Source organism: Thalia democratica, chromosome 8 (assembly GCF_965202585.1).
Source record: "Thalia democratica chromosome 8, ktThaDemo2.hap1.1, whole genome shotgun sequence".
Lineage (NCBI taxonomy): Eukaryota > Metazoa > Chordata > Thaliacea > Salpida > Salpidae > Thalia > Thalia democratica.
Genome location: NC_139172.1, coordinates 24,080,389 through 24,100,089, shown reverse-complemented (window position 1 = coordinate 24,100,089; position 19,701 = coordinate 24,080,389). Strand labels below are relative to the sequence as shown.

Below are 19,701 nucleotides of genomic sequence, written 5' to 3'. Positions count from 1 at the left end.
AAGATAACACACTTATAGGCTATTAATGTTGAACAAATAGACTAACATTTGTCATATCACAACTCAGACAAACAATAAAATGTTTGATCGACTTTAAACCATGCATAAGACTAATTTAGAAAAGTAAATAAAAACCAATTTCAGACCAAAAATTACTTTTAGTATCAAAGTTATAGCTTTTCCAAAACTATAGTTTTTAAGTTATGTATGTATTTGTTTTTATTTCTTAAATTTTGGAAGTACACTATTGGTTTAGAATAAAAGTAAAAGATTATTACACCTGCTGTTATAAAAGTGCTGTTAGAAATAGTAATTGGTTTTTAAAGACAATTTCAGGGTTGCCACATGGTCAGGAAAAATAAAAACCAAAGTCAGGAAAAAATGTGGGGTTTTTAAAAAAAGTCAGAAAATTTGATAAAATTAAAAAAAAAAGTCAGATTTGTCAGTTTAAATTTACAAATTTCCTTATTTTCCAAAGCCTTCAAATGGTAAAAGTTAATTAAAAATGCTTTAAAGTTTTAAAATTTTTTCCTAGAAACTTACAAAACTGTTTACTTTCCAATGCCTTCATCTGGTATAAATTAATAAAATATCCTTTATAAAACTGCAAAATTCTTCTACTAATATATTGAACAAGTACCCAACTTGAACAAGCAGATTTTGTAAGCTTTTTAGTATCGATGATCTGTAGCAAGGACACTTCCATAGTGAAACTGTGATATATACACAAAAGTTTAAATGCAAGTGGTGTTTATGTAACTCTGTCAAATATGAGAAAAAAAGCACTCACTGTACATATGAATGGAGCTGTATATAGAAATAAAAGGCCAGGAGTTCACCGAATCCAATAATGTTTCTATAATGCTGGATCAAGCTCCAATGGGATAAGTGGTGAGAGTAGCAAGTTGTGAGAGCAGTGGTGTAAGCCCATCAATAGGTTTCGTAAGTAAGTCACAACCACCAAAATTTTATAAGCATTACACACTGTCAAGCACAATTACTCAGCCAGTTCGTGTAACAAACTGGCGGAGCTAAACAAAAAAATGTTTCCTGACAGTGCAATAGCACAGTCATGTCAGATGGCCAGAACAAAATTATCATACATAATAAATTTTGGCTTTGGACCACATTTCGAAAACATCTTGCTAGAATAATAATGGAAAAGCTGTGTTTATAAGGTAATGATAAAGTATTTTGCTGATAGAGCTGTTTATTGCAAATACATCGATCATACCTAGATGGTTCAAGTGATGTAATGGAAGTTTGATGATTGAATTCGGAAAAAAAAAACTGTTGTTTTAACCTATATTAAAATAAGATTATCAGCTACATATAGTTTTAAGTATTAGATTATGTGTTTTAGAATAAGTTTAAATTAATAGTTTAATTTAGAAAAGTCAGAAACATTTTGGTAAAATGTCAGAAATTTTTCTCAGCTTGATCTGTGGCAACCATGCAATTTACAGGTGTCATTTTTATAAATTTTTTTATATTATAGTTGATGCTTGCAAAAGATTAGTGCGGATATTTTCTTAAACAAGTTGTATGTTTTAAAAAATTAGTATTTATAGTAAAGCTGTAAATAATTTTTTGTAACAACACTTTTTGAATTACCAAAATATAATGAGTGCTTTAAGTAGAAGATTTTTTATTTTGCTTACATATTAAAATATAAAGTACATATTGTAATACAGTTTAACGCTAACATAAAATATTTAACAAAAGTTTAGGACATTATTCTTAAACTAACTTTGCTTTAAAAAAAAAATTCTCTTAAAGTTAAAAATATGTTAATGTGTTGTAAAATACTATTCACAAAGCTATCAAGTTTGTCTAAAAGTTCTGTTCCTGATTTTAAGATTTAATAATAAAAATTAACAAAAGTTTTTTGTTTGTCAAGAGAGTGAACTGTAATGTCTAATAATTTTAAAGACCAGGATCATGTTTAGAGGTTCTAGAATGACTTGAGAAATATTTTACAGAAAATAAATTTCAAAGAATAAAATGATTGCACAGAGTTATCATATTAGTTTTTTTAATATGTTAATAATCACTTTATACCCTTGAATAGTTCTTCCTGTATAATGTAGATAAAGTACTAACAATGTTGGTTTAGTTTATTGCAATTTGTTTTTAATCATATAATGGATTTTTAATTATGTTCTTAACATTTTTTAATAAATTTTCTTTCTTTTTATAAAGTTAAACTTACTTGGTTTTTGATAGAATTATTAAATCAAGAAATGAAAAGTTAAACCATTAACTACAATTGTCGTCTTAGTTTTTAGTAATTTAGCTAACTTTAATATAGCATTTTTTGATAAAGAAATTAGTATAGTATAACAATAATTTTTATTACATTTATTTATATAGCTCTCGTTATAGTTGAATTTATAAATATATTTAGTTAGACTAATTGATTTATATTTTTAGTTCCAAATAAACTCGAAAAATTTCTTTATTTTAACTAGTATTTAAATATTTTATTTATTTTGTTTGAAAATTGTTCAATATTTTCTTAAAGTAGGTTTTAGCTTTCTTACCAGTTTTTATTAGTATTTTGTTAATTACTTAATTATAGCTTGTAAATTTTATTTAATTCTTAATTTCTATATATGTATATGTTTGTTTTACATTCCAGAATTTAGTTGTAACTGAGGATCTATTTCATTGATAAACTGAGTAAAAAAAGTTTTATGAATTAACTTTTAACTAAATAGGAATTTATAAATACAGATGTATAATTAAAGTTCAAAAATTTCAAAAGCTTTAAGTAGGAATAAGAAAAGTTTTTTTTTTCAGCAAGCAAATAGATTTTAACTTTTGTTATAAGTTTTTAATTTTGTTTCTTGTTTTTGTAAAAAGTTAAGTTTTTCATGTTAAACAAAAACTATACAGCTAAAAAAAATAAATCAGTAGTTTTAAGCTTTATAACTAAAAGATACACCACATACTTTAAAATCTTTTTTGAGCATAAACTTGTTTAATATACTCGTGTTAAATAAACTAATAGTGCACACTATTTTTTATTACTGGTAACACAGCTATAACTTTGAGAGGTACTTGATAAAAAATCTAGAAATATGTTTGAAAATTTATCAAAAAGATATAAAAAGTGTGTAATACAATAACTAAACATTATTTCCAGAGGCTGAAAGTGGGACGAAAAGCATGTTCAAGATGTTTAATCTTTCAAAGTGAACTAATGTGCAACTTTCAATTTTCTGGCACTTGAAATCCAACCTAATAACTAATGTTTCTTTATTTCTAAAGATTTTAGGTGAGCATCATGTATTTTTTTACACGTCTTCAAAATAAACCTGTTAACATAAGCAGTCAATGAAAATATCAAATTGTATATGTTGAAGTATTTAATAATATTTTAAGATTTCCTAGAGGTTAATTTCAAATTTAAAAAGTGTTATAGATGCTTAAGTTAATTTAATTTTTATACCTGATGATGCTTAATTTTTCAATATTTAAAAGAATTTTAAGCGAAAAGATGATTAAATAAAAGCTAATATTAAAAAAAAAATTTAATGTGGTCCTTGAATAAATCGTAAATGTTTGTATAAATAACAAAACTTTTTGTTGACCTTGAGGGCAATTTAAGCTATCATAGTGAAATAACTAGTAAGGATGGGAGAAAGTAAATTATGGGTAATTAAGTAATATAGAGGTAGTACGTAATAAAGTGAGACGGTTATTTTTATTTTTCTACCAAGCGATGACTGTGAAAAAGAGTTTTGAAAACCTGATCTAAAGAGTTAGATTTCAAAGTAATGTGAAATTTATTTAGTACTTATTGCCCTTTTACTTTAGTTTTTACATAATAAACTTATACATTTATATCACAAATAGTGTTATTTTCATACAAAATGATTTAAAACTATCAAAGCAAAAACTTTATCATAAGTTTCTACGGTTGTTTTTATTAATAAATTGTTTTAGTTTTTAACGTCTTTAACAATATTGTAAATATAAAGATTAAATTGTTTAAAGAATTAATTGATCGTGTAAGTAAGTTTAAAATGCTCAACCTACTTAAAGTTATACGTAGAACATATATATTTTTAATAATATTAATTATATATATTCTAACTGCATATTCTATATACTCTCGTAGAATACCAAAACTTCTGATGAAAAAGTATTTTAGAAATTTTATAATAACAAACGATTAAAATTAATTAAAGTATTATTAACATTGCATATTTCTAATAAAATTAATGTTGTGATGAAAAAGTCAAGTACGTTATATGTAAACATTTAAAACACTATATTTTAGCGAAAATGTAGGTTAGAATAAAACAAAATCATAAACATTTTTTTGTTTACAATAAGGCATTTATTTATTTCGTTTTCGTAGTATTTTTTATTAGTTTTTAATAAAGTTTTTCCTTGAGTGCATTTAGACGAGGGATTTTGCTTCCCAATGTTTCAGCATAAACATAAATGTAATGAGCTACTTCATGGTCCTTTGATCGAACGTTAATTCCATCCCACTTTGGAATTTTTGACGGTCTAGAAGTTTTTGGTTTAGAAGTGTAATTAAATTTTGGTTTAGTAGTGCCACCAACTTTTGGTTCAGGAATGCTACTAATTATTGGTTCAGAATTGCAACTAATTATTGGTTCAGGATTGCAACTAGTTACCAACTTAGGACTGCAATTTGTCATCTTTTCTTCAAACGTGTGCTTGTTTTCTAAGACTTCCAAGCTTTCTTCTAGTATCATTTCATTCTGATATGGGGTTTCTTTGTTAAAAATTGTCATCACTTTCGAAACTACCATTGTAATTAATTCACGTATCTTTGTTGGTATCATTTGAATCTTTTTGAAGATGAATCTAACTAAAACGCACATGGTACTATAAAGATATCTAATATTTTTCAAAATACCATAGTAAAGACTTTCAATCATAACTTTTGACATTGTCAAAATAAAACCAGCTAACTTTTTTAATGGCCATAATGCGGATACAAACAAAAGTATCACAATGGTTTCAGATATTTGAAAACCGTAACTTGCAGCAGAATTTATCATATAAGCCATGAAGTTTTCATACTTTTGCTTTATTAGAAGCTGAAGAAGACAGATAATTTGATCGTTGCAGGCGTCTACTGGATTTTTATAACCCCAGGGGTTGACATTGTTAAGTAGCTCGTAAAACGAAAGCTGGTAAAAGCTTTTTGGTTCCTCATCTATCACACCTAGTTCGGCCTTTAAATATAACCGAAACTTTTCTGTTACATTCACTTTCAGAGGATTAGTGACTGTATAAAACTTCTGGTTTTCAACAGAACTGTAACTTTGATCATCTAACTCGACTGTTAGCTTGGTATCTTTTCGCAGTACAAGCGAACTACAACTTATTAGCAGCGCTAAAAGAACAGATGCTCTTTTATTCATGCTCGTTTTTAGAGGTTGTAGAAATTATTATGTTTTATGTTAGTTAAAATTTTGTTAGGAAACATTTCAGTGACGTAAAGTGTTGCTTGTCAACGGCATTGTAATTTCTTGTAAATAACTACTATAAAAGTAAATTGACACAAAATAATAAACTTTTTCTTGGAGTAATTTTTAATATTACTTTTTATGGCTAAAAACCTATACCAAAAACCCTTAATTTCAAAAAAAAACTTGTAAAAAAAGATATTTCGTTTATTAAAACGTAACCGATTCTTTTGAAAAATATACACTTGCACAGAATGTATTGTTATTTTTAAGCTTTTTAGTTAACGTAAACATATTTTTTTTGTTGAAGAACTTATGAGGTTACCACAAATACAAAAACTAATAAGTAGATATACGCCTTACAATCAAATTTCCTGACTAAACTGCTCTTAAGTTTGTAAAAAAACTTTTTAAATTTCAAAAGGTTAAAAAAACTACGTTTAACAGGTCAGATCCGGCCTTCCAAGCACGTCGTGGTTTGGTTAACTTGTAAACACTTTTTAAATACAAACAAAATCGAGCTTATTTATCATAAATGGGAACCGCTCAGCTCCAACCCGCGTTCAATTCCCACCCGATCAAATCCGAGAACCGCTTACTGACCAATGGTAAGAGTTAGGGGCTACAGTGTTAGTGAAAAATAAAAAAAAGAGTTGGATGGTAATTGCGCAGCGGTGGAAATTGTGAGTATGCAATTATGAATACACACAAATGTTTAGTTAAATTGGTTTTTAGTAAACAGTAGTGCTTACAAAATAATAGTACCACTTTAGTTTTTATAAATAAAAATTTAATTGTTATTTTTTAATGCTACTTGACAAAACTACGGCGGTCGCTAATATAATTTTATAAAAAAACCCGCCAGCAGAAATTATTTTTATCAGATAAAGTTTTTCACTAAAAATTAACTTGTTTTATTCAAAATCATTACTTAATTCCAAGTGAAAAATAAGTTTTAGAGATGAATACATTTATCTATATAAATTAGCTAATAAAGTTCGTAGATTCAGATTAAATTTTTTAAATAAAATTTGAGGCTGATAATTGGAAAGAGTCGAATGTATTCATTTAGTGGAAAAATATAATCAGAAATAACGTAATAAGGCGTAAAATCCCAAAAATCAATACATCTGTTTATATACGCAATTCTTTATTCAACTTTTTCAAAAGTCTTATACAGTAAATTACTGAGAAATCATTTCTGTGCATAATTAACTAGGTAATTATTAGTGATCTACCGAATCCAAGATTCAAAATAATACTCGGATTCGGTAGACCACTTTAAACTTTTTGAATTTTACTTAATTGTTTGTCAAAAGTTAAATGAAATGTAAATCTAGTTAATAATTTCTTGCTTGAGTGGATAAAAAATGATTTTTCACACTTATAAAAGCCCCACAATTTTGATTTATAGTTTTGCACACGGTATAAAAACTATGACAAGTTGTTTTTGTTTGACTCTCAAATAAAACTAACTAAATAGTTAAGGCGTTCAATCTCAGCTTTTTGGATAACCAGTCTTATTTATTCATCATATGTTTAGTTTGTTATGTTTGCTCATTCTAATGACATGCTGCAACTTAAATATGTAACATTAAAGCAGATGCTTGCATACTTTTAGCTATATACTTTTTGTTAATATACTATTATTAATTAAGCAATAACTTTAGTTTATGACATTTATGTTATAAGTTCAAACATTTTAATATTTTAGTTTAAAAACAATGTTCTAAAGAAAATAAAATCTTGTAATAATAAAATATTAACTTGTAATGAACTGCTGCAATTACTTGCATTAATCATTATTGAACTCTGAATATTAATAAAATATTTAGAGCTTTTTGCAGTTATGACAAATAAGGCTTAAATTCAATGATACAACTTTTCATCAAAAAACTTTTGCCTAGTAATTTATAAGATTTTTAAAAGCAGCTTATATTTTTTGAGTAAGAATTATAGTTTTTTGATTCTTTTGTATGATAGACACATCACCCAAACTATCTTGCCTAGTTTTTATTAAATAGTCTAGAATAGTCTTTAGTATTGATAGATAAAATTCACTGATACATTATAATAAGCTAGTATAAAAGCATTTTGCATTTATAATGTCAAATTTAAATGACACATATACCAAGCTGCCTGCAGAGGGTCCTAAGCACAAACGTGATAGAAAGTCACCTCGTCTGCAAAAAAGTATGGGCAAAAAGGTCAGGTTGACAATCTACCACAGACAGTCAACCATACCCAACTGAGACTTTGGATGTTGGCCCACCAACATCCATAGCTCACAAGTTTTTAATAAGTTTTTACTTTATTATATTTTCTATTTTTTGAGTGAAAGATTGCTATGAAAACAAAATCTTAAAATAATTGAAGTTATATCATTCTCTTTAAAGGGTTGCCAAAAACCTGGAACCATGGAATTTGACAATTTAGACTAAAAAACCTGGAAAAATCTGGAACTTGAGAAATTTTGAAAAAAAAACCTGGAATTTTGAACAAAAATCACTAAATAAAACTGGATTTAAAAAAGAATTTTACGTTTTAAGTTGCAAAATTTTGATTTGACACAATGAAATTTATCATATAGGTCAAAGTTTTTGTCATCATCACAATTTTATTTATTAAAAAACACTTTTAAGGTAGCATTACAGTATATTTTAAATGTTTCTTTTACTTTGTTTTATAACCGATTTTGTTAGGAACTTGATTTTTATTGATGTCGAAAAGATGTTAAATTTTTTTAAGGATTTGAAAAATCTCGAGTTGACTCAGGACAATTTAAGGTCACTCAAAGCAGTTTTTTTTTACTTAAAGAATGGCAACCCTGAATAATGTAAATGTTGTTGGTAGTTTATTTATGATCCAGCTAGATTTTGACCACACACAAACAAAACAAAAAGCTTTGCTTCTTGTTCATGATGTGGATATGGTGGAACTCAACATATCTTATGCTAGAGAGACTGGAAAAGCTAAAATCAAGTGTCCGTAACTATGTGGCTAACTATAAAAACAATCGAGATTCGAATATTACTTTTGAAGAGTGACATTATTCTACCGCTCGAACATTTTATTTTGTAACAAAGGAGTATAGTAAAGACAGTGTATTGCTCTCAAGCGTGATCCCGCATTAAAATCACTGACAAAGTTTGTTAACTTTTATGAAAATTCAGATTAAGTATACAACATTTGTAAAACTTTAGCCAAAAAATATAGGAAAGGCTTGCGAAAGAAGGTTTTATACCAATAACAACAACTTAAACATGAAAGACAAAAAATTGCTGTTAGTCACAACAGCTGTTGATCCACGATATCGACTTTCCGCTTTCCCTTCTTACCTCAAAAAAAATGTTAAAGAGCAGCTAAAACTAAAAATTAAAAAACATATCTGTTTCGAGGCTAATCAAGGTGGTGGTTATCCTATATTGCCACCAGAGAAACCAAAACCATGACACTCTGTAAATTTTGATCCGAAGAAGTTTTGAACTTACTGTTCTTTGTTTAAAATAGAATCAAACACAGCTACTCAGGAGGACGAGCAACAGAATTCTGTTGATGAACAAATTTAAGCAGAAATAAAGGGCTTTTTTACTAAAGAAAGTTTGAAGACAGAAGCTGAAGAGGATAAAGTCTTAAACTGGTGGAATTTTAACACGACAAAATACCCACATCTTGTCAGTTTTGCAAGGAAATATCGTCCTTCACCATCATCTGTTGTGTACTTTGAAAAAAAATTTTCCGAAGCTTGAATTTTCGACGAGCAAAAACACAATTGAATGTTTCCAAAGACAGGCGGAAAATTTTATTTCTCCACCACAACTTTAAAAAAACAAGAATAGTCCTTTGTAGTATAACAGAAACATCTTTTACGATTGTAGTTCGTTTTATATGTTCAAACAGTTAGTTAAGTTGATCTATATTTCTTTTTTGTTAAGGTAAATGTGTAATCTTAATGGGAATATAAAAACTTTTTATTACAATTGTAATTTCTTTTCTTTTTTAGGCCTTTACTCAAGTTGGTATTATATTTCAATTTATTACGGCTCCATGTTTTTTCAGTAGCACTTTGTTTTATAAATATGAAATAACTTGCAAACGTTTATGTTCTAATTCGTTTATGGCCACAATAAGAACTAACTCTTTAGTTAAACGTAAAATGTTTTAACTTTTTTTGTGATTTGTTTTCTGCTATAAAAGCATTTATTAAAGTCTAAAATTTATCAATTATACATAACAAAAGTACAACTTCATTGTTAATGTTGCTTAAACGGCCATCAAAACATTGAAACAAAGTTTTGTTTATGTAGCTTTTTTTTAGCAAGAGATTTGTTTTTTGTTCGCTTTATAAAAAAAAATTTCTAAAACAAAACCTATTTTTTTATTAACACGTTTAAAATATTGTTTATTTTTTTTACGAAATAAGTAATAATATAATACGTAACTAATATTTATAAACTTTTTTTGTATTTACATAACAAGCAGCTTAAATTTTTCGGATTCCAGTTATCATATTATTCGGATTCGAACTCGGCCGGATCCAAATTTCAAAATTGAGATTTGGTAGATCACTACTAGTTATAAGGCACTATTAAAATTATTCTTTCTTGTTTTTTGAGTATTTTAGTATATGAAAATTTAGTTATGAAATGTTAGTTTATGTTTAAAATATTTTTGTTAAATAGAGAATATAAAATAAACGTCATTTGAAAATTTAGAAAATATAGTGAAAAGTTTAAATCACGTATTTTAAATTATGAAACTACTGTTTTAAACAAACATTTTTTTAAAGATTCCATAACTTTTGTAACGAGCCGACAATTGTATTTTAAAAATAACTCAATTATTAGAAATTTCTTATGCTCACAGAAGTTTTCTATACCATTAAAATTAAGCAAATTCTTAGCTTCAAAAACGATCTTAATAAATATAAGGTGATACAAAACAATCAGATAATTATATTAATTCGTTTGATGTAAAAAAAAATTTCACTTCAAAAATATATAGCACAACATTATTTTTGATTGTATTTTTCTAGAGTTGAAACTTTAACAGAATTAGTTTTTGTTTTGTTTTATTAAAAAAACTTTTCTAATTACGTTAATAATTAATTTCATATTAACATAAATGACTAATTTTTATTTCTCAATTTTTATTAGTAATTAAAAGGAGTTAAACTTACCAGGAATCTTAAGTACAAAACAAATGTTGCATAACCTACTCTACTAAAAAGTTTTATAAATACACAAGTTTTATTTATAATATTTTCTTTACCTTATTGAACTAAAAGCACCAAAATATTCTTTAATTTTAAAACAGTTTATTCTTTTGAGGTTTTTTTTTACTCGGAAAATTATTTACTGTCCTTAAGTTTTGTAATTTCGTTTTTAATGTTATCAACTTAAATTTCTAACAATGTTAAATGCATGTTTATAACGCATGCTAATTAGGGTGCTTATGAATACTGCGACCTTTAAGTTTTAGCTATAAAAAAAGTACTTTTGGCAAATACAACAAAAATACCCTGTGCAAAATTTTAGATGGTTTGAAGAAATTTTCAACTTTGGGGAAATTGATTTTTTTAAACCAGCACAATGCAAACTATATGGGACCCAAAAAATGCAACATAGAGTTTTTAGCTGGATTTTTTTACAGGAAGCAATTTTCTCAAAAACACATTGTGCATAATGACTTAAATAGGTTTATGGTAACACTTCTTGATCAATTTCAAACAAAAATTCAAGAAAACTTACAAAAAGTGATAAAAATTCCATTAAGTAAAGAATTGCCTCTATAAAACTTTCTTTAAATTGTCTTTAATTGTGCACAATGTGTTTATATGATAACTGCCACAAGTACAAAAATTCCAGCTAAAAACTTTAAGATTGCAGTTTTTGGGTCCCATACAGTTTGTACTGTGGTGGTTTTCAATAAAATAGAATTCTGCCAAGATAAAAGTTTTTTCAAATCATCTAAAATTTTACAGAGGGTGTTTTTGTTGTAATTGCAAAGTACAAAAAATTTTTAGCTGAAAACTCAAGGTTGCCGTATTTACAAGGCACCCAAATGAGCTCTTTTTTTTAATCCAACCATAAATACTATAAACTATAACTTTTTGAAAATTTTGGCAATAGTTTGTCAAAATATTTTAATGAAATATATTTTAGGAAGTTTAATATTACATTTGTATTGCTCGCGTGAAAACTATAATTTTACAAACCTGTGCTTACACACACACAATATAAAACTTAAATATAAACAGTATAAAAGTACAGTTGTTGCAGTCTAAATAAACGTAGGGAATGAAACAAAACTTCTTTTTTTTTCAACTTATACCAAAACAGTTTTTTAAACATTATATTTGATATTACGTAATAAGGCTTAATTCCTGGAGATTTAAACAAGAAGAGCCCATTGGAATATCACAAAAACGGCTTTTGTACGCAAAAATTTTACTTTTTTTACGGCGTTTCGCTGCTCATAATATTGTACAAACTAAAAAGTTTTTGATATTAATTGGAGTATTAAACATTTAAAAAAACTACTGTTCAGGCTTAATATTAATACACCATAGCTGCAATTGTAGCCTCAATGATGAACAAAAATAGTTTTTTTTTTTTAAACAACTGTTGTAAATGTAAAAATAAGTTGTGTCAACCGTACTTACCGAAAAAAAAACATATAATCGACGACTTATTAAATGTGCATTTACTTTTATTTTTGTACTTATATTCCTTAAAAAAACTATAGATTCTTAAAAAACTCGCAATTTTAAGTGTTTAATAATAGTTAAGTTATCTATATCTATTAAAGAGTATAAATAAAGTTATAAACGAAAATGGTGGTATAAGGATTATTTTTCAGATATTAACAAAATTTAGTACTACGGTCTTAATACATTTCACTAATTATGAATTTATCTTTTTTTCCTTTTTTTTTTAAAGACGGATGTACAAACTACATAATGACGGCATAAAACTTAGAATTTTAAAAATTGCATTATTAGTATTAATTTTTTTAGTGTATGAAATTTATATTCTATGATTACGTCAGATAGACTATTTTTTAGGCGTTTATGCAATATTTGACTTAATGTAAGTAACTGCGTTGTTTATTTTTTTACAGTAAAACATTTTTGTACTTACAACGTTTTTGCCTTGTGCGTTTAAATGCTCGAATATTTTTAAAACTATCGATCGAAACCAGATATTTCTTCTTAATTTCCAATAGGCTTGACTCATTAGGGCCTTTTAAAATAAATTATCCAAATACACTATCACTAACAAAATTAAAGTAAATGCAATAATTACGTTGAGAAAAAACCGGTAACAAATTAACTTAGATAAATGAAGTTAGTTATCGAAAAACTAATATCGTTTGTAACTTAAGTTTATTAAGGTGTACCGAACAAATTTAGGTAATATAAAATAGAACTTTACACAAAAAAAAATGAAGAGGTTTTTAAATACAACAATAAAACAAAATTCTGTTCAGCATTAAAATAATTTAGATTAGCAAGAAAAAGCAAAAAATCCTCAAACAAGTTTCAAAATGGCATATAAAAAAGGTATATACAATTTTCAAAAGTTTTAATGAAAATTAAAAATTTTGGTAGAAAATTCATACTTAAGGTGACAAGCTTTTAATCAAAAGTTACAGAATCAAAACCCCTATAAGCCTTTTTGCACACAATTGCACACTTTCAGTTTTATTATCGATCGATGCACTTTTACCATATCAGAACACTAAAACCCATGGCCATACAACCAATTGAAACGTAAGGCGAAGCTCTTTCACCTAAAAAATTGTAGAATTCTATTTTTTGTTTATTTTATTTTATTCATTAAAATATAAAAATGAGAAAATATAATGAATAATGAAAAAAATTATAGTCGCATATTGCATTATGATGTTTAAAAAGTATAAATATACGCATTTTATCAATAAAGTAAATACGTTTTAGGTAACTTTTAAGTACTAATGTTTAAGATGATATCTCTTTGATCTCAATAATAACTTGATTTATTTTTGTAAATGGTAAATTAAAATTTCAATTATAGTAATTTTAAAATTAAATATGCAAACGGTTTTGTAAAAAGTCTTTTAACTAATAGTTTAAGATTTGAGGATTTTGGAATGCAAACTTTTAAAAATCAAATAAGATATATATATATAAAAGATATAGAACTACTTTGTCTTCACTATATATATATTTAAATGAAAATGTTGAATTAAATCATAAAAATTTATTCAATCTTGCATGCAAATTTTTTCACAAACCAATCCTTGCTAGTTTCCATAAGAATTTGATAACTCCATTGTTCTTTCTATCAAGCAAGCTGGGAGCCAATGCTCTCACGTAAGCACAAGTGCACGTTGCAAGAAGAAATATTGTGAGCATCGACTGGAAGTTGAAAATTGCTACCTTTCAAAAAATACAGTTCTCTGTGTTACAATTTATCACAAATTTAAAATAACTTTTTTAATGTTTATGTATTGAACACATAGAAAACTAATCTGTAAATGTTAAATGAAAAAAAAATTATGACAACAAATCTAAAAAAACACTTAAACTGGGCAAATGTTTATATTACTTACAGTAGGTTCTATAAAGTTTAAAGCAAAAAAAAAAACTATATCAAAACTTTATTAAAAAGTTATCATTCATTAGTTTGTTTCTTAGCTGTTTCATTGAGCTTAAAAGTTTTTTTAAAAACGTAGTATTTAACTCTAAGAAAGTTAAGAAAAAAGCTACTGATACCATGTTTTTCTTATCAACTCAACTTACATTACATAAAACATAAATAACATTTTTTAAATATAATTTTAACGTTCAAAATATTTTTATCTGGTATAGATAACAAAAAATTAAACTTACCATAGTTGATATAGACGTCCTCAAAACAGATAAATAACTTTTTAACTAATTTATACAGCTGCAAAAATAATAAACTATTAATTGTCATTATTATTGGTTATCGAACAGTAAAAAATCAAATTTCAAACTAATATAAGTTTATATTTATTAACATAAACAACTGCTCATATTAATAATGAAAAATATAATTGATGTTTATACATAATTCTTAAGGTATTACGAACACTAAAAGTAAAAACAACTTTGAATTTGGCGTTATAATAAACTTAAAATACCTATAACTAGTATTTTTTAATACTGCAATCTTAAAAACAGCTTTTTTCTTATTAATAATATAATTTTAAACTATTGTTTTCCATGTATTTTTTTAGGTTGTAAAAAACATAAATACAAAATAAAAATATTAACAGACTGTTAAATGTTCTTAAATTGTAGCCATACGTTTTTTTTTTTTTTGTATAACTCGAGTTTAGTAACTTAAACTATTTCAGAACTTTCTTAGAAATAATAAACTTGAGAGTTAGAGCTTGATCAACTTGAATTTTAAGAATACTTTTAAAAATAAGGATATAAACTATATGTAGAAAAGAGCTTGCAGTAAAACCATATTGATCTACTAAATTCTTACTTGTGTTTAAGTGATACAATAATTATTTGATGGCTATTATGTAGAGATAATAATTCGAACTAGACATACTTAAATTTAAAACTACGTGTAACACAATATTATTACGGGTTATTGTAAACAAATGGATTCGAATTAATTATGTACGTTTGTTGGTTTGGAAAGATTTCAAACTTTGTAAGCTCAAATTTAAAGATAAAAAATACTGAGCATTTCCATAATCGTTTTACCTCAAAACAACTACGAAAATTCATGTGTTTTTTTTTCATTTTAGGGGTAAAATAAACTAAAATAATCTAGCATAAAACAATACTGGTTCGTACATATTTGAAAATTGATATTAATTAACACATTTTAGTCTTTCTATATATAACTATTGTTACAGGTCATTACACCTTATTTATTTATAACTTTTCGTGCTTTAAAGAAGTAAAACTTTTAAATAAAACAAGTAAATCTATACGAAGTCTTAACTAATTTAATTTAAATTGTATAAATACGAATGTAACTCTTTGTATAAATACAAGTTTTACTAATATTTAACAATTTGAAACACAATAAAAATAATGTATACATTTAATAACATCAGATGCATTAAAACTAAAGAATAATCAAGTTAAAAATTTGTACTAAAATATTAATGTCAGTTTTTATTTAACTCACGTTAAAACTTAATAACAATGAAGTATTTCTTCAACTTTTAGAAAGTAAATACTTCATTGACGTTAGTTGAAAATTATCAAATTAATAAATAAGCTTATGTGTTAATGAAATAAATAATTGATAAGCAAAATCAAAAATATTGAGCTGAAGACTTACAACCGGGCTCATATTTTGAAAAAAAGTAAATACTTATGCTTTGGAAGTGATTTTTTTCGATTTGAACTTTTTTTTTTGATTAGTAAAGTAATATAAAAATTCGGGGCTAACAGAAGACATTTTTATAAACTTTGCGGCCCGCGAGCAGTTTTTTATAAGAGAATAGGCCTGTTACTTGTAAAAGGCTGCTTACATCTGCATTAGATGATAACTTTTAATTCCAAAATTAATTTATTTACTTTTAATTGTTAAAATTTTGGAAAAAAGTTAAATCAGTTTATAAATAATGTTAAAATTTTTGTAAAACCTAAAAAAAATTTAAAAATACATCTTAAATCATTTTATTAGAGCTAGAATTCTTTAAAACATAATAAACATAATATTAGAACTTGAATCATTTAAAAAAAGTAAGGAAAATAATTGTTTATTGATTAAAATAATCTTTCAATTAGTGATTGGCTGCAGATGTTCTAAGAGTACATTATTTTTTTAACAAAATAAACTAACAACAAATAATAAATTTATAAATAGAACAAATCATTAAAAAATTTACATAAAACTTTAATAATAACAATACATTCTGTGCAAGTATGTATTTTTCAAAAGGTTTGGTTATGTTTTAATGAACGAAATATCTTTTTTAACGTGTCTTGTTTTTGAATACGTTTTTAGCCATAATTAGTATTGTTATAAGTCATTCCAAAAAATAAGTTAATTTTTTTTTCGTCAATGTACTTTAATAGTATTTTTTTACCAAGTAAAGTTAATTATTTTAATGCCGTTGACAGGCAACATATTACGTCACTAAAATATTTCCTAATAAAATTTAAACTAACATAAAACATAATAATTTCTACAACCTCTAAATACAAGCATGAATAAAAGAGCATCTGTTCTTTTAGCGCTGCTAATAAGTTGTAGTTCGCTTGTACTGCGAAAAGATACCAAGCTAACAGTCGAGTTAGATGATCAAAGTTACAATTCTGTTGAAAACCAGAAGTTTTATACAGTCACTAATCCTCTGAAAGTGAATGTAACAGAAAAGTTTCGGTTGTATTTAAAGGCCGAGCTAGGTGTGACAAATGAGGAACCAAAAAGCTTTTATCAGCTTTCGTTTTACGAGCTACTTAACAATGTCAACCCCTGGGGTTATAAAAATCCAGTAGACGCCTGCAACGATCAAATTATCTGTCTTCTTCAGCTTCTAATAAAGCAAAAGTATGAAAACTCCATGGCTTATATGATAAATTCTGCTGCAAGTTACGGTTTTCATATATCTGAAAGCATTGTGATACTTTTGTTTATATCTGCTTTATGGCCATTAAAAAAGTTAACTGGTTTTATTTTGACAATGTCAAGAGCTTTGATTGAAAGCCTTCGTTATGGTATTTTGAAAAATATAAAATTTCTCTATAATATCATTTGCGTTTTAGTTAGATTCATTTTCAAAAAGATTCAGATGATACCAACAAAGATGCGTGCAATAATTACAACGGTAGTTTCGAAAGTAATGACAATTTTTAACAAAGAAACCCCATATCAGAATGAAATGATACTAGAAGAAAGCTTGGAAGTCTTAGAAAACAAGCACACGTTTGAAGAAAAGATGACAAATTGCAGTCCTAAGTTGGTAACTAGTTGCAATCCTGAACCAATAATTAGTTGCAATTCTGAACCTATAGTTAATAGCATTCCTGAATTAAAAGTTGGTGGCACTCCTAAACCAAAATTTAATTACACTTCTAAACCGAAAACTTCTAGACCGTCGAAAATTCCCAAGTGGGATGGAATTAACGTTGGATCAAAGGATCATGAAGTAGCCCACTACATTTACGTTTACGCTGAAACATTGGGAAGCAAAATCCCTCGTCTAAATGCACTCAAGGAAAAACTTTATTAAACACATAATAATTAAGTATAAAGATAAAATAAATTAATGCCTTATTTTAATAAATTAAATAAAGAAAAATGTGTTTATGAAATTATTCTAATGGTAATATTCATTGTTTAAACTTAGATGATTCAATTGTTTACGTTACCTTTAGTAGGACATAAAATAAACTAACTATTTAATACTTGACTTTTATGGTTGTACACAGTTTTTCAAATATAACTCTTCTAAAAGATTCAAACTAGCTTATATAGAAAAAATACTACGTAAAAAACTTACAATCTAATAATTTTATCAGTTTAATCTGTCAACATAACAAAGCTTTTATAAGACTTATTAAGTAGAATTCAACTTCAGATATTATATTTTTCTGCTTATATTTATATTTATCAGATTTCAACAGTCATCATTGTAGAAAGAAATAAATATTATACTGACATTATATGTATTTTTCATATATCTTGATAAACTGTTGACTACAGTAAAACAATTTTGGTAAGATAGACATGAAAACAACTACTTATTCGTTTATAAAAATTATCTTAACTTTGCTATAGCCATCAGATACTTTAGTTTTAGTATAGTTGTTCTAAACAAATACATTACGTAACTTTACAATCTTCGTACAAAATGAAGAAATTAACTACTATCTATACTTGTTATCAGTTTTTGTTAAGTTAAGGTTTAACTAATGATGGTATGATGAAAATACAATAAACCATAATTATTCATTAAGTTTATACTCTTGAACAAAGATTCAACTTAGTTAATCTAATATTTCAATAATTTTCTTAAAGGAAATAAGGTTTTGTACTGTTTAAAAAAGTATATCTTATAGTTTCTTATTTTAAAATGCATTTTGATATGACGTAATAAAAAAAATTTATATTTATATTTGTTAAATGCTGGATCACTCAATTTATAAATTGTACGCTTGTTGACCTAAAAAATTTAAAAATCATGATTTTGCAACTTTGTAAAAGTCAAAACAATAACTATAACTATTGCGACCTCTAAAATTAAAAAACTACTAACATTTTTGGGCATAAATAAAAATTTAAAACTAACAAATAGTTTTAATGTAAATTATAGTAGAATGTACGAATCAAACAACTGAAATGAAATTGCGGATTTTTTAACCTGGTGAAATTATTCTATTTTGTAAAAAAAATTTATTTCAACTAAATGTATATAGATTTGATAAAACAACCTTTTATAAGTTTATAACCAGTTAAATATAGAATACTTATTGAAGGAAATAATTTATGTTTTAACAGTTTAAGTTCAGATAAACGCTATGGAACGTCTAAGCATTTTAGATGAATTTCATATATTATTGCTCTGTGTATATTGACTTGATTCTTAAGAAAACTTTAGCAAGAATAAACTATATAATTCCAGATCAATATTTAAGAATTACTTCAAAAAATAAGCAAAAAAATTAGAACTACTTGTCAAACTTGTATACATTTTTGTTATTGCTATCTTTTTCCATAACAAAGCCATAAATTCTCTTTTTAGTGATGATATAATAAATTTGTACAGTTGAAGTTAAATATAGACTTTTGCTAAGTATCTAAAATATTAAGATTGTAGTATAATACAAAAATATATTAAAATAAGCTTAAAAAATAGCACAAAAGATATAAAACACATAACTATTAAAATCTTATAGAATTATTCTAGTAAGTTTTCCTTACTTATTTTTCTTTTGTATTACTTATTCATAATTTTATATAAAACTGCTTACTCCTATCATCTTCAAAGAATACAAATCCTCAAAAGTTATTCTTTCTGATTGCATTTAATGCTGTTTCATAGCAATAATTATTATTTATCAAAGTTTATAACTAGTTGTATAGTCCTGATTTAAAAAAAATCTATTTGCTATCTGCAACTAAAATATTTCTTATAAATATTTTTGTATACTAACTTTATAAAAAGTGTGCAATCAAAAAATTATAAAACCTTCTACTACTGATGAACTTCATTTCAAACAACTTTTTTCACTGCTCAATGGAATAAAAAAGGTTTA

At 25.8% G+C, this 19,701-nt stretch overlaps 1 protein-coding gene across 1 annotated transcript; it reads right to left on the bottom strand.

The window, feature by feature from the left end:
• Positions 1-13,182: 13,182 nt before the first annotated feature.
• LOC145843044 (protein kish-A-like) lies at positions 13,183-14,217 on the bottom strand. The gene is made up of 3 exons (XM_082950511.1): positions 14,209-14,217; positions 13,734-13,878; positions 13,183-13,250 (listed from the first exon to the last, which is right to left on the bottom strand). The coding sequence occupies exons 1-3, from the start codon at positions 14,215-14,217 to the stop codon at positions 13,183-13,185; spliced, it is 222 nt and encodes a 73-aa protein (XP_082806637.1).
• Positions 14,218-19,701: the final 5,484 nt, after the last annotated feature.

Coding starts and splice junctions, on each gene's coding strand:
- LOC145843044 (XM_082950511.1), bottom strand. Junction 13,251..13,733: donor ATGGAAACTAGCAAGGATTG/GTTTGTGAAAAA, acceptor ACAATTTTTTAG/GTGAAAGAGCTTCGCCTTAC.